Source organism: Amborella trichopoda, chromosome 7 (genome assembly GCF_054954075.1).
Source record: "Amborella trichopoda isolate Santa Cruz 75 chromosome 7, AtrichopodaSantaCruz75HAP2 v2.0, whole genome shotgun sequence".
Taxonomy (NCBI): domain Eukaryota; kingdom Viridiplantae; phylum Streptophyta; class Magnoliopsida; order Amborellales; family Amborellaceae; genus Amborella; species Amborella trichopoda.
In genome coordinates this window covers 37,435,120-37,455,211 of record NC_142342.1, presented here as the reverse complement: position 1 = coordinate 37,455,211, position 20,092 = coordinate 37,435,120, and the positions used below count along the sequence as shown (strand labels likewise).

The window sequence follows — 20,092 nt, the reverse complement described above, 5'->3', positions numbered from 1 at the left end:
AGATGCATAATTTTTATACTCAAAATCTTTTTTTTTTTTCCTTCATATCCATACATGTCGATGTCAAGATGACGATGTCGGGATGATCAATTAGAGGGTTTTTTTTCTTCATAGCCATACATTTCAATGGCCTATCTCTGATCTATTTAAAATGGCAAAATGAAGTCTCATTTCCCCTACCAACCATTCATCTCACATATTTGGCAACTATCTGTTTAGTGGAAGAAATGGCTCATGCCTATCGTTCCCATACTTTGCAACTGAGACTTGACACCACTACTGCTCCTGATATGCACACTCCTCCACCATCATTTAACGTTAGGGAATAATGAAAGTTATTTGGATGCACACTCCTGGTATGCACACTCTTCCAAGAGTTAGTCCAACATGAGGGAATAATGAAAGTTAATAGGATTCAATGTTTAAAAGTGTTGTCTCAAGTAGGTAACTTAAAGCTTAATTAACCGTCTCGTAACGAGTGGTATGTTAAAAATAAAGAAATTAAAAAAAAAAAAAAATAGTCCCAATTTGATGTACACGATTTAAGAAAAACAATGTGTGAATCGGGCTTCGTGTCTCAACAATTTTTAATCCGATCGAACGATCCAATCCGGATCGGTCTTCTTTTAAGGAAACGTGTTTGGTGACTCAGCGGACTCACCTATAAATATGTGGTCCTGTTAGCTTTGGCCATCTATATACATGATCTTGGGTAGGATCTCGATATTTGAGATTCTCGGTTCTTCAATCTAGGGATTCCTGGTAACCTTACAATTGGTATCAGAGCACAAGGTGCGTACGGGGCTAAGACTTATATTAAGAAAAATATGAATAATGAAGTTTGATGGATACATGGTTTGAGGTGGAAAAATACGGATGCAAAGTGTTTTAGAAAATTCCACAATGGAAGCATGTGATAAGAAATTAAGAAATCTATTCAATGAAAGTCGGCAAGATGAATTTGGTGATTTTATGATCAAGGTGGAGATTGTTATATTTGTTGAAAGTCAAAGTCACTAAACCTATATTTTATTCAAAAAATTGAGAGCAATATGACAAAAGAAAATGGGGGCTTCTTTTGGGAACAAAATAAAGCCCAAGTGATCTCTATGAAAGAGGACCAAAGGAAGACGTAACACTCATCCTGTTAGGGGTCACCTCCTAGGGGTTATGGGAAGGAATCTCCAATATGGAGATAGGTCTCCAAGAGAGAGAGAGAAAAAAAAAAAAAAAAGTCTTTTGATTGCTCTCAGGATGCTCTTTTCGGTAGCAGTATAGCGATAGGAAAAGAAGATGTTGATCATCGTTGTGATTGGGTTGGGCGAGCGAGTTTAGAAGGGAAAATCAAGAAGGTTCTTACTAATGTTTAGAGATAGGTAAATATTTTGTATTCCAAAACAATAATCCTCATTGTAATTTGATTTCTACTTGCCAAACAACGAATCTAGCTTTATGGGGTCAACCACATAAATCATGTGTTGTGGTGGTATGGTTTTTTATTATTGTTTTATTCCTTGCACTCAATTTGTAGTTGTATTTGTCCACTTCACATTTAGCCATCTATGTACATGAACTTGGGTGGGATCAAGGTATTGGGATTCCTTGTTCCGCAATCTACAGGGTCCTAATAACGCTACAATCCCCCTTAAAATATCCATCTCAAACATTTGAGATTTGATAATCTCTACTATTGTGGTTTACGTATATAGAATATTTTATTTTTTAAAATAAAAAATTCTTGTTTTTAATATATTTTTCCACCCTCCATTTTGATAGAGTGAAATTATATTTTTAGACATCCGTCTTTAATATGGATGCCTAATACATATGGAGACACCTATTTTGATGCGCCGGTGGCTCATTAAAATCATGTCCTTTTTAAAGTACCTGGGTCAACTTACCCTGCATGTGCTCTCCACAAAGGGTGTTTCATAGGCTTAATCTTGCATGTTCTCTTCACAAAGGATCATTTGTAGGCTTCCCCCATCTATCTATCTCTTCCCTTAAGAATAAATTGAGGAATGGGGCAATATGTAAAAAATATTCTAATGAATATGTAACATCATAATAAAAAAATATTCTAATGAATATGTAACATCCATTGGTATGATGCTAATGCTCTTCCATATATCATTTCAAATTTAGTAGAAATAATATTTAAATGGTAAATATCCTCGTTCCCTCTATTTTTGGTTTTCATATCTTAATAGACCCAATGATTCAAAATATATCTCCTAACCCCTTGATTAACTTTGCCCACTTTTAACTAGTTTTTGAGCACTAACAAATCTAAGAAAGACATGTTCATTCTAAACCCTTCATCTCTTTACGTGATATATTCCCTCCAAATTTCTTTCTCTCTAACATTCACCGTATTTGTCTCTCTAAAGGGGAGAGAGAGAGAGTGAGAGACACGACGGAGAGCAGAGAGAGTGGGAAAATAGGTATAGAGAGAGAGATTTAGGAAAAAATTACGTGAAAAGAAAAATGATGATGTTTAGAAAGGATATGTCTCTCTTATATTTGTTTGGGGTAAAAAAATAAGTTTATTTAAAGGGAGATGTCTCTTCAATTTGGGGCAAATTCCCTTGCAGACCTTAGGAGATGGTATATTCTATCGACTTATTATTATTATTATTATTGTTATTGTTTCAGTTATAGTTCTTTGAACAAAAAGGGTAAAGGGAATGTAAAATATCATAAAATAGAGGGAGAAAGAAAAAAAACAAACAAAAATATTGTGGACTGGTAGAAGGGTACGCAAGCACCATTCCCATAGTGGAGATTTCACAATGTTTTATTCTAATGGCTAAAAATTAATTTTATTTTGCGGGTTTGTATAAGGTTGCAACCATAAACAATCCAATTGAGGCGCACCTCAAAATTTTATGATAACATGTATTTTTGGTGTAAAAATTCTTAGGATTATCTAAAATCTATTTTTATCTTTAAATATAAAGTTTTAAACTTAAAAAATGGTTAAAATCAAGTAGATCTATAAACATATGAAAATCTTGAAAATGAATGGTCTAGATAATGTCTTGCAAGATGCACTATTTTTGGTACTCAAAATCTTTTTCTCTTTTTTTTTCATATCGAGACATCTCGATGTCGAGATGATCAATTAGAGGGATTTTTTTCTTCATATCCATACATTTCAATGACCTATCTCCGAGCTATTTAAAATGGCGAAAGAAAGTCTCATTTCCCCTACCAACCATTCATCTCACATCTTTGGCAACTATCTTTTTAGTGGAAAAAATGGCTCATGCCTATCGTTCACATACTTTGCAACTGAGACTTGACACCACAACTGCTCTTGATATGCACACTCCTCGAGCATCATTTGGATAAAAGGCCTATATTTTAACGTTAGGGGCAAAAAAATAGGTTTAAAGAGGATATAGTTAGCTTCGGGCTTAAAAGATATAAAATTTAGAATTTGTATAACTTAAGATATGTTTTTAAACCTTCGGTCTATTGAGATATAAAACTTAAAAATTGGAGGTATGAAGATATTTTCCCATTTTTAAATAGAACAACCAACAAGAAAAAAATTGAAATACCAATACCTAATTTGTTTAAACATATATAAAGCCTACCTATAACTAAATAAATATAAAAATAAAATTACATTTTACAATAATTACTTAAAAGAATGCGATAAAGTTTTGTTGCTTGGATGGCTTTGTTATTCCCGTAGAAGACCTTGCCGTATGAACATGCCTCTGCACAACTATGTCCTTGCAAAAAGAAGTACATTGCTAATAACATTAGAGAATTACCGCTAACTATGGAGAAGCAAAATTGCTAATAACATATCAAAATTATAAGATAATATGGAAATTGTTACTTTATTATAGTCTTATAAAAAGTATATTTAGTGAGTCAGCATCACCGATTGTGAGGCACAGTAAGGATGTATGTCTCATAAATGAGGAGACACATGTTTTGATGAGTCTGTTGACTCACTAAAACTTTGTCACTATCACATGAGTAGAACAAAGAGGCCAAGGTCAAAACCTCCTTGTAATATTGGATTTCTACTTGCCAAAACTGTGAATATAGCCTTATGGGGTGAACCACGTAAATCATGTGTTGTGGTGGCATGGTTTTTTATTATTGTTTTATTTCTTATACTCGATTTATAGTTGTATTTGTCTACTTCATATTTCGCCATCTATGTACACGATCTTGGCTGGGATCATGATATTTCGGATTCCTGGTTCTGCAAACTACATGGGCCTAATAACCCTACAATCCTCGTTAAAATATCCATCTCAAACATTTGAGATTTGATAATCTCAACTATTGTGGCTAACGTAAATACAATATTTTATTTTTGAAAATAAAAAATTATGGTTTTTAATAAATATTTCCACCCTCCATTTTGATATAGTGAAATTATATTTTTTGACATCCATTTTTAATATGGATGCCTAATGCATAAGGAGACACACCTATTTTGGTGAGTCGGTGGCTCACCAATACCGTGTCCTTTCTAAAAACCTTGGGTCAAGTTACCCTACATGTGCTCTCCACAAAGGGTGTTTTGTAGACTTAGTCTTGCATGTTCTCTTTATAAAGGATCATTTGTAGGCTTCCCCCATCTATCTCTCTCTCCCCTTAGAATAAAATAAGGAAAGGGGCAATATGTAAAAAATATTGTAATGAATATGTAACATCCATTATTATGATGCTATATCCTCGTTTCCTCTCTTTTTTATTTTCATATCTTAATAGACCCAATTATTCAAAATATATCTCCTAACCCCTTGATTAACTTAACCCACTTTTAACTAATTTTTTTGCACTAACAAATAAAAAAATGACATGCTCATTCTAAACCCTTCATCTCTTTACGTGATATATTCCCACCAAATTTCTCTCTCTAACATTCACCCTCATTGTCTCTCTAAGGGGGAGAGAGAGAGTGAGAGACATGGGGGAGGGGAGAGAGAGTGGGAAAATAGGTAAAGAGAGATTTAGGAGAAAATTACGTGAAAAGAGAAATGATGATGTATAGAAATGATATGTCTTTCTGATATTTATTTGGGGCACAATAATATGTTTAAAGGGGATAAAGTTATCTTAGGAGATTAAAAGATATAAAACTTAAAAGTTTTATAACCCAATATACGTTTTGAAACCTTCGGTCTATTGAGATATAAAACTTAAAATTGGGAGGTATAAAGATATTTTCCCATTTTTAAAAAGAACAACCAGCAAAAAAAAATTTGAAAATCCAATACATAAGTGCTATGATGAATAATTTGTTTAAACATATATAAAGCCTACCTATAAATAAAACAACATAAAAACAAAATTACCTTTTACAATAATTACCTAGAACAATCAAATTGCGTCGATTGGTCAGGGGTTGTAGACTCTACTTATAAAGAAAGCGCTTTAGTTTTGTTGCTTGGATGGCTTTGTATTTCCCATAGAAGATTTTGCCGTATGAACATTCCTATGCACAACTATCTCCTTGCAAAAAGTAGTACATTGCTAATAACATATCAAAATTATAAGATAATATGGAAATTGATACTTTATTATAGTCTTATGAAAAGTATTTTTAGTGAGTCAGCATTACCTATTGTGAGGCACAGTAAGGATGTATGTCTCATAAATGAAGAGACACATGTTATGATGAGTCCGTTGACTCACCAAAACTTTTTCCTTATCACATGAGTAGAACAAGGAGGCTATGGTTAAAGCCTCCTTGTGTCAATGTATCTCGTCTTATTTGGAAATAATAGATATCTATATGGAAATAATATCACTATAGATATCTATGGGCAAAAAAGGTAAAAAGGAATGCACACTATAGGAAAATGGAGGGAAAAATTAAATTTAGATTTCACAATGCTGATTCTATTGGCTAAAAATTAAGTTTATATTTTATTTTTTATTTGATTTAAAATATTTATCTGAATTTTGGGGTTTAGGATTTTTTTTAAACATAAATAAATAAACTTGATTTAAAGAATTTTTTAATAAAAACAAAATAACATTTAAATTTATTTGAATAATATTTTTATAAATATTTTTCATTAGTTTTTTTCATTTCCACATGTGAAAATGAAATTAAAACCCAAATTTCATATGAATATCAACATTATCTTTAAAGAAAAAACAAAATTCATTTTTAGTGGATGAGAATGGTTCAGTCTACAACATTTAAGGTGTCTGACCTTCTAAACGGAGGATGTGTACACAACCAAGCTTGTTCGATAAATGGACGGTGATGATAGAATTGCAGATAATAGACAAAGGTATTAGACTCCTGAGTTGGCTCACGAAAGTGGATGCTGCACAATGAAAAGTGCGCAGATTTTGTCTCTCATCGGCGGCCATGGCAGAGGTTGCTAAAGGATTAGAGAAACTCATAAGCAATGGTATCAACTCCAAATATTTGACAGAAAACTACATCCTTCCACTTGAAGAACGACCCAAGTTCTCTTCCAATGAATCCCCTTCTGAATCCATTCCTGTAATCGATCTCAATCGCGTTTCTGATGGTTTAGGTCAACAAAATATTATCCGGAAAATCTCTAAAGCCTCTGAAGACTATGAATTTTTTCAGGTCATCTCTCTCTTTCTCTCTCTCTCTCTCTCTCTCTCTCTCTCTCTCTCTCTCTTTTCTTCCCTAACAAAAAGGTATGGATTGCCTAGAACCGGCAGCTGATTGTGGTTGGTTTTGCTGTTTAGGGTGGTCAGGTGAGGAACTAAAAAGAAACAAGGGAAATTAGCAAAAATATACTTTAATTTACGTCTAATCGAAAAAAAAAATAAAACTCTCAACTTTCATGAACTTCATCCATCCCTTTCATCTTCAAAATTTTGAAATCCATAAAATTTACAGTCCAAAAAAGCATTATAAGATGACCTATTTCTAAAACTTGAAAGCCATTTTTTTTCTTGATGTCTATGCATCTTGATGTCGAGATGATCAAATTGTTTATATTTGGGCATCAAAACGACCTCTTCTAGTGTAACTAGGTGTGTGCTAATTTGATTGTTTAGAGCCTCGGCTCTATATAAACGTTTTCTTTTTTAAAATACCCCTACCTATTTTTCACTACTTTTTGTATTTTGTTTTGATTAAAATTTAAACATATTTATTGTATTTTTTTAGTTTATCTAAACTCGTTTAACCCTTTTTAGCCTGGCCCGAATCTGCTTGGTTCGGATCGGGGACCCAAATTGGTTCCAGGTTACCCGGACTCGGCACATGGCTTGGGTCCAATCCCAAGTGGTGATTTGTATCACTAGTCATCAATACGTTCACCTGCCTGCTTGATCTCTCTCTCTCTCCTGTACAATTAGCTAATATTGTTGTTTTTGTTAAATGTATTGGACTAGATCATTATCCATGGGGTTCCAGAAGATGTTATTCAAGGCATGCTGGGTGTTGCCACAGAGTTTTTTGAGATGCCCATTGAAGAGAGAGCAAAGCTTTACTCTGAGGACCCCGAAACACAAGTTAGAGTTTGCACAAGTTTAAAAAGCAAGATTCAATTATGGAGAGATATTTTAAGGCATCCATGCCATCCATTAGAGGATTACATCAACTCATGGCCCCTAAAGCCAGAAAATTATAGGTATTTATGTTTAAATTTTTGAGAGAATGTGTACTATGATACCATTTATCTTTGTTACAAAGAGATCACAAATGCTATTAGTAATTAGATGATGATTCTGACAGATAAGTATGGTTGTGACCTCCTGGTATTAAAAGTAAAGAGCCTTTTAATTTATTTTTCTAATTTTCGACACTAAATGGTGATTACAACTTCAATTATTTTACATTCTACAGCTGTGAGTGATTAGAGTTGTTTTTCTTAATAATAACTTTTTGATATTTTCTTTGATTTATTAATAAGATCAACAAATCTAAGTCATGTATGCCTATATTCCTTCATACAGTGGCTGCAGCTCTATGAAATCTAAAGTTTCAATAATAGAAAGATCGAACCTATATATAAATTGTTAAAGCTCTTAAAATTAGATAATCTAGATGATATGTACCAGATATACTATTTTTAGCAGTTAATTTCTTTATATTGGTACATGTGGAGGTTGAAATGATCGACTGGATATTGGTACATGTGGAGGTTGAAATGATCGACTGGGAGCTAGAACAATCTTTCACAATAGGTCCCTAACGTGCACCTTTTATAAATATTTTCCATGTTACTTTCATAAAAATAAAATCAAATACCTAAATGAGATGTTATATAATTGGGAAAATTATAGTTACCCACCAAATTAGAATTTCTAGGGATATCAATTAAAATAAATCAAATACCTAAGTGAGATGTTAGATAAATTTAACAAATTAGAATTTTGAGGGATATCCCCCATAACCCACCCCACCTCCCCAAAAAAAAAAAAAACTTTGATATCACATTATTAATCCCAACTGTCTTTTTTATGCCCATCTAAAGCAAAAATTGTAACTTCTTTTGGACTATAGTATCCTCAGTTTAGTTCCTATTTCCTGCTTTCTCTTTCTATGCCCTTGCTGAGCCGGCACATTTTCAACATAAGCTAGTCCGACACAGGTTGTGTCGGAATTGCATCTGGGGGATTTCTCGAAAGTAAAATTTGGAAGCGCCTATAATTTTGGAAAAATTTTGGATGCCTCCCTTGACCCTATTTTCTAAGCATGTAATTCCCCAATACTTTTTGAATCGTTCTCTAACCCCAAAACTTTTTATTTTTGCAACTACCCCACTAAATCATAAACCATTTAGGACAAAAATACCCCCTATTTTGATACATGTTTGATGCCCAATATGTACCAGTTAGACACAAAAATATGTCGGACAGAATGTTTATCTTCAAAATGGTCATTTTTGGGACAAAAATGTGTTGGATTGGATTTTGACAATGTGTCAATCCTACACAAAATATACCAGACCGGCTTCAACTATTAAGATTCTACTAGTCTGGCACACAATCCATCAGACCGATTTATATTGAATTATATCGGTTTGGCACATTTTGTGTCAAACCAGGTAAGAGAGAGTTGGAGTGGGAAACGTGGATTGAAATGAAGATATTTTAGTCCAAAATAAATTCAAATCATTAGTGTGATATAAAAAATAAAAAAATACCAGGGAATATCTAGAAACTTCGATTTGGGGGTATCTATGGTTTTTCCTATAGTTTTCCCCAGACAATTTGCACTTGGAATACTTTTTTTCTAAAGGAAAATTGTTTAATAGTAGTGCAGCCCTCTGAAAATAAGTAAAGTTTCACCATATAACTCATCAAAAATTACAATTCAAACATTGAAAAACCTTTACATAGATAATTTGACCTTGAACATTACAGTTGTGAAAAAAAAAAAAAAAAAGGTTTCAAGTTCTAAAAATAGTGTATATTAACAAATTATCTAGACCATCCATTTCGTCCTAAAAATAAGATATAGATCCACAGGATTTGTGCCATTTTATGAATTTCAAAATTCAATGTCGGTCTTGGAAATTGATTTTAGAGCCATTGTGGAGATTTTTGTTGCCTAGATGTATGAGGATTTGAGATGACATACCCTCAACTACGTGATCTCAAATACCACATCTTTGTATCGAAAGTAAATAATATCCTTGTATACATTTATCTGTATTTATGGCTAGAAATTGTTTGGTCATACGGAATATGGTCCTGTTTTATTTTTATTTATTTAAAGAAGGAAAAATAAGTGGGCATTTGGACCTCTACTTTTTGGTGAAAATTATAAAGGATAAAAAACAAGGTTTTCAAAACATGAAGGAAAGAAAAACATTACAAAGAGAGAAAAGAGAGTGACGAAAAGATTTACGTGGTTTAGCAAATTTCCTAAATTTACAGGACATCAAGGTCTCTTTCGCTAATCAGAAAAATATTATGCAAGCATGGAAAATACAAGGGATTACATGCTCTCTCTAGCCCTGAAACATAGTCTTTCTCGCTCTAGAAGACCAACCCAAAGACTAAAAAAAACTAATCATTTCGCTTAACTATTCCTTACATTGTTTTCTCTCTCTACAAACCATAACATTTTTAAAGAGGAAACTCATATGCAATCACGTGAACCATCTTCTCTCTCCCTATGTTATAGGAGTTAGGAAAGGTTTCCCTCTTCCCATGGGTACCCTTTTTCCCTTATCCACTTGGTTTCAAATCCGAAAAAATAGGATTACTTTACATATAAGAAATCTAAGTAGCTATTAAAAAAAATGAAGTTTCCTGAAAAGAGGAAACATGTATTCATGTTATTAACATTGAAACATGTATTCATGTTATTAACATTCTCTCGCTTGAAGACATGTTTCTATTTTGACTTAGTCTGTTCCAAAAATTGTTGCCCACCAATTACTAATCATCAGGTAACCACAAACTTCAAGGAAGTCTTGCACCAAGTGAACTTCCCCTTTCTAATGGGCTTAGTTAATATATCTGTTGAATTGTCATTGCCATGAATTTTTTGCTATAAAATTCTTTCATTTTGTACTCCATCACCGATAATGTTATATTGAACATCAATATATTTAGTCACTTCATAGAAGATTGAATTCCTTGCAAGAAACAAGCCACTCTGGTTATCGTAATGAAGCGGTATACTTTTTTGCACAACTCAGAATTCACCAAGTAACATGTTTAGCCAAATTGCTTCTTTGGATGCATAAGTGAGTAACATATATTCCGCCGTTGTAAAAGACAAAGTCACCACAGATTGCAACATTGATAACCAACTAACTGCACCACCTCCATTCTATTGCAACAACTACCAGCATTGCAAATTCCCTTCAAATACCGAAGGATCCACTTTACAGCAGTACAGTGACAATGACCAGGATTTACCTTATATCTGCTCACAACTCCCACTGCATGTGTTATGTCAAATATGATGCTAACTATAACAAACATGAGGCTCCCTACTACAGATGTATATGGTACTCGAGATATTTGGGTCTTCTCTGCTTCAGTGCTAGGACATTATTTCAAAGGCAAATTCATATGCATAGGAATGAGGTACTAACTTGTTTGGCATTTTGGATATTGAAATCCTGCAGGCCCTCTCCACATAACTCTTCTCGTTAACCATATTTTCCTGTATTTCTTGCCTTTATTACATGCATCCTAAGAATTCGATTAATGACTCTCAAATCATTTATCTCAAATTCTCTAGTCAACTGAACTTTAAGTGTTGCAATATTCTCTTTGTTTGGTTAAACAATAATCATGTCATCGACATATAATAACAAGATAGTAACTTTTCCATCACAATATCCACGAAAATATGCACAATGGTCGGCTTCACATCTATAAAAATTAAAGCTCAACATGAAAGTGTCAAATCGTTTGTACATATATCTCAACACCAGTTTCGACCCATATAATGATTTCTTGAGCCTAGAAACAACTTCTCTTTACCTTCCTTAACAAAACCTTCAGGTTGGGTCATATAAATTTATTCTTTTAAGTCATCATGAAAAAAAACACTTTTCAGATCTAATTGTTTCAACTCTAAATCAAGGATAGTAATCATCATTAGAATAACTCTAATAGTGGACATGTGCACAACACGAGAAAAAATCTCATAAAAAATAACACCTGAATTTGAGCATAGTCCTTCAAAACCAATCGAGCTCTAAACATTTCAATACTATCATCAGAAGTTCTATTCTTCTTGAAGACCCACCTGCTACCAATTGTCTTTCGCTCCTCTGGTAACTTGACGAGGTCCCGTGTCTTATTTATTTATAGGCCTTCCATCTCTTCTTTCATGGATGCTCTCTATTGACCAGCTTCATCGACCTCACGTGCTTCACGATAAGAACATGACTCACCCTCCTCTGTTAGGTAAGCCTAAGACAAGACATAATCGTTAAGCCCCATATGAGCCTTCTTAAGTCTATCGGATCTTCTCAATTAACCACTACCAAAATATTTTTCAAGCACTTGGATAATTTCAGGTTCTTGGTCCTGACCATTATCTCGCTGGTTCTTACGGCTACATTCCATCTCAATAGTTTTTGCATCTGGCTTATCTTTTTTTTCTGCATGGAATTTTCATTAAAGATAACATCTCAACTAAGTATAATATTGTAGTTAATAAGATCCCACAATCTATAACCCTTTGTAAAAACACACACTTTTTGCATTTTGCGTCCAACTTTGTTCTTGTCTCCTTTAGAATAAAAGAATATGTAGCACACCTAAAAACACGAAAGAAAGAATAATCAACCGGTTTACTTGTCCAAACTCCTTCTAGTTCTTGTAGTCAATAACAGAGCTGAGAGACCTAATAATTAGGAAACAAGTTGTATGAACTACTTTTGCTGAACACTACTTTAACCCGTCAACACTTAATATGCACCAGGCATGCTCTATAATGGATCAAATCAATATCACTAATCATTTACTATTTCAATAAAGTAAATCTTGATAATAGATTATTTATTCTTTGACAATGTCTCCTATAAAATTATATGAAAAACTTATAAGAAATTTTACATATAAGTTTATCTTTTTTAAAAAGCTATTTTTATTTTATTCAAAATAATTATCTGAATATCACGTGTTTTTAACCATAAATAACACAAAACAACAAAGTTTAAAAAATAAAAATAAATTATTAAATATTAGATATTACAATGCATGTACAAAACAACTAATAAAATAATATTGAACTGGGTATGTTAGTTTCAGATCAAATAGTCTGATAGTATTAATTATCATTCACATGGCCCCTATAACTATGTTTTAATAATAGTTGTGACATTCGGACAAACTAATTGCTAGAAACTTTCTATACCCAAGTCAAGAGCGATAGCAATTGAAGGTTTTTTTCTTTTTTTCTTTTTCTTTCTTCATTTAGTTGTCGCACATAATCAATATATATTTGAAACCCGGCTATCCAGATATGAAATCATCAATTTGGACTGGGAATCTGGGAATCAGCCAACACCAAATCCATTTTGACAAAGTATTGATATTGGCCTGGTCTTGCCCCTAAAACCCCCTATCATATTTGCTTTTTTTTTGTTTTCAAGCTTATCTAACACAGTAGAGACCTCTTCTTGTAGGGAGGTAGCTAACAAGTATGCTCTTGAGATCAGGGTATTGATACTAAAGCTCTTGACTCTATTATCTGAAGGACTTGGACTTGATTCTGATTATTTGAATGAGAAATTTGGCAAGCATAATCAAATACAGTTGATAAATTACTATCCTCCGTGTCCTGATCCCAACCTAACGCTTCGGCTGCCAGGCCATTCCGATCCGAATGGCATTACAGTTCTTTTGCAAGTCCTCAAAGAGGGAAAATGTATCATCGTGAAACTGGAGAAAAATGATTTTGTGGTTAATATAGCCGATCAATTACAGGTATGATACAGAGCTCTTCTCACTATTCTTAGGATACAACCTAGTTTACCTTTATAATAACTGGGCTCTTCTTATGATACTTATAATGCAGCCCATATTACAAATCATATAGCGCTATTTTTAAACATGGAGTTTCCAAGTTTTCACATATGTCAATACTAGGCTCACATTGTTTGTACTAACTAAATGTCATCAATTTTTTTTGTAAATGAATTAATCACATTGTGCTATTTTTATTCAAGGAGTTACAAAGTATTCACATATGTCAATACTAGGCTCACATTATTTATAATAAATATAACCTTTTGTTTTTGGGGGGTAATTTAATAAGAAATGAATCGCTTACTTATGGTAGAACTGGAATTCAAGATGTCATGGTATGGTCTCATGCCACCTTAACTAACTGAATAAGAAATTGTTATGTTAAGACCAATGGTTTAAAAAACGGATCGGTGACCCGGATCGGGCTTCCAAAAAACCGATTCGGATCGGCGAATCGACGATCCGGATCGAGAATCGGGTGAATCGGTCAGAATAAAGCTTAAAAAAAATCCGAAAAAATTATTAAAATTCATTATAAATATTGTTTTTTAGGAATTCAATAAGAAATGAGGGTACTCCATTAAGAATTTTCATGTTTTTGAATGAATATGCGAATATTGATATGTTCTTTCCCTGCATGAACAGCCATTCAGCATTTAATTTACATCACACAAAAGGATAAATATAGAATTATCATGGAATAAGTATATCAACATACATGGACTACAATAAAGCATAAAATTAGTAACATATGATCTAAAAATAAAATGATAGACGAAGTTATTGTTCTTCTTGGTCACGTTAGTGCCATTGATTGAATTTGTTTAACAATTCATTGATTCGATCTAAAAAAGAATCATTGATATTAGCAGGCGTCTGACTATTCCCAAATCCCTGAGTGTTAGTGTTTTGTTGTGTTCCCAATCTAAAATCCCCGAAGATTGTCCATCCTTCATGCTCACCTGCACTGTTGCTGTTGGGACTCGATATGTAAATAATATGGCTGGGATAGGGTGGCTTCAGAATCATCACCTCTCTCATTTTCTCTTTGAATAATATGGATTAAAAAATAATAATAACAAATTTTCAAAAAAATCGATCATAGATTAAAAAAAAAATCACAAATTTTCAAAATATTCTATCATTGATTACAAAAAAAAATTCGATCATGGATTAAAAAAAAAAAATCACAAAGTTTCAAAAAATTCATGAATTGCAAAATAAAATTCGATCATGGATTAAAAAAAAAAAATCACAAATTTTTAAAAAATTCAAACATGGATTACAAAAAATTCGATCGTGGATTACATAAAATTCGATCATGGATTACAAAAAAAAACAAACAAAAAAAAACAAAAACTTCAATCGTGGATTACAAAAAAACGGAAAAAACAATTCGATCATGGATTATAAAAAATTCAATCATGGATTACAAAAAACTCTATCATTTGTTACAAAAAAAACAAAAAACAAAAAATTCGATCATGGATTACAAAAAAAAAAACAAACATTTCAATCATGGATTACAAAAAAAAAACAAACATTTCGATCATGTATTACAAAACATTCGATCATGGATTACAAAAAATTCTATCATGGGTTACAAAAAACAAAAAAAAACAAAAACTTCCATCATGGATTACAAGAAAAAAAAGCAAACATTTCGATCATGTATTACAAAAAGTTCGATCATGGATTACAAAAAATTCTATCATGGGTTACAAAAAAAAAAAAAAATTTTGATCATGGATTACAAAAAAAAACAAAAAACAATTCGATCATGGATTACAAAAAAATCGATCAAGTATTACAAAAAAATCTATCATGGATTAAAAAAAAAAAAAAAAAGTTCTGTACGGGACTCGCCAATTCACTATACGGACTCGCCGATTCGGTACAGTGAATCGACGAGTCACTGTACAGAATCGTCCGGTTCTCTCTAGAACCGGACGATTCCCGTTTTTTTCGCCGATTCGATTCGTCCATGGCGATTCCCGAGTCGAACCAAGCGGGTCCGGTTCGACTCGGCTTTTTTTTAAACACTGTTTAAGACTCCATGTATTTCATGGATCCAGTTTGAAAAGCATATTTATTTCCACAAAATAGAAAAATGGCCCTAAATGAGTCCATGTTTTTAAGAGTTCATATACAATTTCTGGGAGTCCATTATTAGAAAATAAATATGTCATCTTGGCAGTCAGATGTCAATCCTAGACAGTTGGGGTATGATGTTCTTCCGGCTCAGGGTTTTGAATTTCTTTGAGCGGTACAACAACACACTCCAACTATTTCCATTGGACATATGAGGGTCATGGTGATGTGATTTTATATATAGTTTTTACTTGGCAATTGAATATTCCAAAAAGATTATATGCACACCAAAAAAAGAATATTGCAGATTCATTCCCTTGGTTCAAATCCCAAATGATATTCTACTCCCTCGGAAGTATACTGTTCATTTACTTCCTCGGACAAAAGCCCACCTAAGCCCCCAAATTTTTGAGATATAACCTCTTTAATACATATATTAACTTCAACAAAAAATATTTTTTAATTGCACCCTCTAAACACTTGAAAAGGATTATATCTCAAGATTGAGTAGAAACCGTCCAATTTACAGAGGGTGAGATCTAAGTTTTCTGAAAAGGATTATATCTCAAGATTGAGAAGCAACCGTCCAATTTTTAGAGGTGAGATCTAAATATTAGAAAACTCATATTTCAATTTTTTTTTGTTTTGTACATAATCATCTGGTTATTGTTTAGTAGTTCCCAAAAATTCAGCTCCTAAAAATCCTCGAGTAGGTCATCTGACCGACGGACTAGAACTGAACTATGCTCCCTCGGGAGCATAGTATATGGAATGCATTCAAATTTTGGACAGTATGAGAACTTCTTTCATTTTTTATTTGTTTTAAGGCAGATCCAGTGATTCTAAATTCTTAAGTTGATTCTAAAGCTTCATGTTGAGAAAACCCACCAAATATGTGTCCTAGTTGAGGGAGTAGATGTACATTACTACGTTATGCCCCCCCACGGGAGTATGCTCTTTGGGGACTCGAATATCATCACTAGTTCTTTTTAGTTTTCTATCTTTCTTACAGTCTTTCACTTTTTGTTCTATGCATCATGCGCTTTACCATACAAAAAATAGAGAGCTTTATGTGTTGGTGTGAATGGTTTAGGTTATCAGCAATGGGAGTTTCAAAAGCGTGGAACACGGAACAATTACGAATTGCACATTCTCTCGAATTTCATTACCAACATTTTATGGTCCCTCTTTGGATGCATTAATTGGGCCTACCAATGAATTAGTGAGCAAAGAAAGCCCTGCAATTTACAGGAGTTACACATTTGGGGAGTTCTTTGACAGGTTTTTTAGCCAGGAAATCAAGGGGAAAACAATCCTTGACCACTTCAAGTATTGTGCAGAGTGAATATTTCAACGGCCTTGTAAGGCATAGTATCCTGAACCACATTGAGTTTGGTGTTATTGGTAACATGGTTGTCAATATTCTACAGCTTAACTGGTTCCATATGGTGAATGCATTTTGGGAAAATAAGGGTTTCAAGTCATTTACTAGACACATCTATTTTCAATGATAGTGTGCCTTTGCCTAATATATAAGGTTGGAAGGTAGAATAGAGATTGCAGCAACAATTTGAAAGTCTCATTTAAAATAAATTGGTTATATTTTTGCTAAATAACATAGTTAAAAGAGGATCTGGAAAATAATCTCTTGAAAGGATTACCTAAATTTATTATAATCATAAGAAAATTACTTAAGTAGGCTCTAATTTTATTGTTTAGAGCCTCAGCTCTATATCCCTTAGTAAAAGCCCCTTATTTTTAAAATTGATTGTGAAAGCTTCTCGAATTTTGGTTTCAATTGATCCATACATAATTGTTGGGCTCACACAGTCAAGTCATCTCGCATGAATGTGGATGTGTGCAGCGGAACCTAGATTTATGGGACACAAAATATACAAAAAACGATGTGCGTGTGTTTATGAGTGGGAAAATCATGTAATAAAATAAAAATAACTTACTAACACCGAGATTTTACGTGGTTTAACTTTTAGGCTACGTCCACTAGAGAATAAGATCAGATCCACTATTAAAAATAATGGTTACAATGTTTTTCCAAGAAGTAAGTTTTTTTTAACTCTTTGATTTCTTCTAATGACGTTATCTATCTAGGCTTTCCTTCTTTAAGGTTCTTCTCTCTCTCAGAGGCTTCTTTTTTTTTCAAGAGGCATTTTATCTCTCTGAAAGAAAAATTTCCCTCTTTCTCTCTCTAACATAGTTTCTCTCTCTTCTTCTTCTTCTTCTTTTTCTTCTTCTTCTTCTCTTTTTAAGAAGAAGAGTAACTTTCTCTCTCTTCTTCTTTTTCTCTCTAAGAGAAGGCTATTTGTATTTCTAATAGACCAAGAAAAGGCTTTCACAAGAAGAGGAACAATGCCCAAGATGAGGCACGCTACACCATTTTTATCTCATCTCAAGTTACTTTCCTTTTTATGTGGGATTTGATCCTCTTCAACAAACCCATCTTATCATCTCAACGTGAGATTATCTTCATCTAACAACTTTAATGACTTCGCAATCAAGCCATTTAATACTGTTACTTTCATATCTCCATATATTAAGATATTTTCATTAGTGCCTCTCCCTCATGGGATGGGACATCCAACAATCTCCCCCTCCAGTCTCAAGAGGAAGGTTTCCTTTCGTAGATCAACCAGGTGCTCATATATCACCCATGCCAGCCATGCCTCTATATGCTCTTGCTTATATCTAGCTAATGTCTTTGTAATCATTTCCAACTTACTCTTGTCGGTATGGATTTTTCCTAATTGCAATAGTTTTTCACTCTTATGCAGCTTGGACTGCCATGAAACAGCTCCCCCTGCAAAACTAAGTAGGTATCTAGAGATGGATTTCTTTGAGTCTAATTATCTAGCTATGTTTTTATTTGTGTACCCTTGCAACACAAGTTTTCCTCCCCCAAAGTTTAAACACACTTTGGATGCTCTTCTGAGATATCTGAATATCCAATTGACATTTGCCTATTGTTCCTTGCCAAGATTAGTGCTGAATCTTATTCATTATACCAACTGCTTATGCGATATATGACATCATGCACACCATAGCGAACATTAAAGTTCCTACGGCTAACACGTAGGGAGCTTTCTACATTTTTTCCATCTTCTTTCGGTTCAAGGGCTCTATCTGACACTTAACTCTCGTGCTTTCGTAACCTTCGGCAACTATACCAGCTCATAAGTGTGATTCTTGTACAAGGATTTTTTCTCATCTTGCATAGTTTTAACCCATACCCTTTTCTAATGGAAGAAAAATGTTTCTTTTTAGGGTTGCTAATGGGCAGGCCTGGCCTGGCCCTATTCCCTTAACCAATCTCGGTAAAAGTTAAAAGAAAATAATATAGATTGTTGTGCTCACCCACTTAGAGCCCTCTCGCACGAATGTATATGTACGCAGTGGAAACCAAGAAATATGAAACACAAAATATGCCAAAGTCGATATGTGTATGTATGAGTGAAAAACATGTATTAAAGCATATAAAGAAATAATCTTATTAGCACCGGATTTATATGGTTTACCTTTTCAGGCTACGTCCACGGGAGAAAGAGACAAATCCACAATTATACTCACAAGTTAGAATAGTCTTCCAAGAAACAACATTTATTGGGATCACTGATTTCATCTAGAGACTTCTCTCTAGGATTTCCCTTTCTGATCTCAGAGATTTTTTTTCTTTCTAAAGGCTTTCTTTTTTTAAAAGAAACAATTCTCTCTTTCTCTCATTTTTCTTCCATTCTCCCTATTTTCTCTCACAACAAAGAAAATACTTAAGAAGATGATCACTGATTCTCTTTCATCCTCTTCTTATCTCTAAGAAGAAGGATAACACTCTCTTCGTCTTCTCTCTTCAAAGAAGGATAACTCTCTCGCCTCTTCTTCTTCTTCTTCTTTGCAAAAGAAGGCTTCCAATATATCTGACACACAAATAAGAGTCTACCCAAAGAATGGCCCAAGAGAGACATACGCTTAAATTGGCCCAAGATATATGATTTGGATAAAACTAACTAAGAGTACCCAAAGCCTTTCACGTATTCCCTTTTATGTATGGACAAGGGATAACTACCACATTTGGAAGTATATCCATAACCTCCTAGAAGGAGGTCCATCTCTATCTTGCTTTTAAGAAAGAGATAAGAGAAATATCTGGCCACACCAAAACCTTACATGAGATCTTGTTTTTATGGAAAAAAGACTTAGTCAGCAAGTCACTATTTTTTATATTCCCAAACTGCCTTTCATCAAAAGAACAATTACATTGGTGTCCCTCCCTCATGTGATGAGATTCCCAATAATCTCCCCCTGCAATCCCAAGAGGGAGGTCTCCCTTCGCAGATCAACCAGGTGCTCAAATGGCATCCATGCTAATCATACTTCACCATGACTTTTATTTGTCTTTAGCCAAGGTCTTCGACATCATATCTGATATGCTCCTGTCAATATAGATTTCCCCTAGTGGCAATAATTTCTCACCCTTTTGTAGCTTGGACTGCCATACAACAACTCCCCCAAAAAAGGTAATTTAGTATCCCGATACTAACTTCCTGGAGACTGATATTCCCGCGAT

The 20,092-nt window shown here is 33.6% G+C and overlaps 1 protein-coding gene across 1 annotated transcript; it reads left to right on the top strand.

Annotated features, from left to right (window-relative positions):
- Positions 1-6,251: 6,251 nt before the first annotated feature.
- Positions 6,252-16,968, top strand: LOC105421145 (protein DMR6-LIKE OXYGENASE 1-like). Its single transcript, XM_020670159.2, has 5 exons — positions 6,252-6,589; positions 7,369-7,607; positions 13,083-13,383; positions 16,610-16,797; positions 16,947-16,968. Exons 1-5 carry the CDS (start codon positions 6,359-6,361, stop codon positions 16,966-16,968), a joined length of 981 nt encoding a protein of 326 aa, XP_020525818.2. The 5' UTR covers positions 6,252-6,358.
- Positions 16,969-20,092: the final 3,124 nt, after the last annotated feature.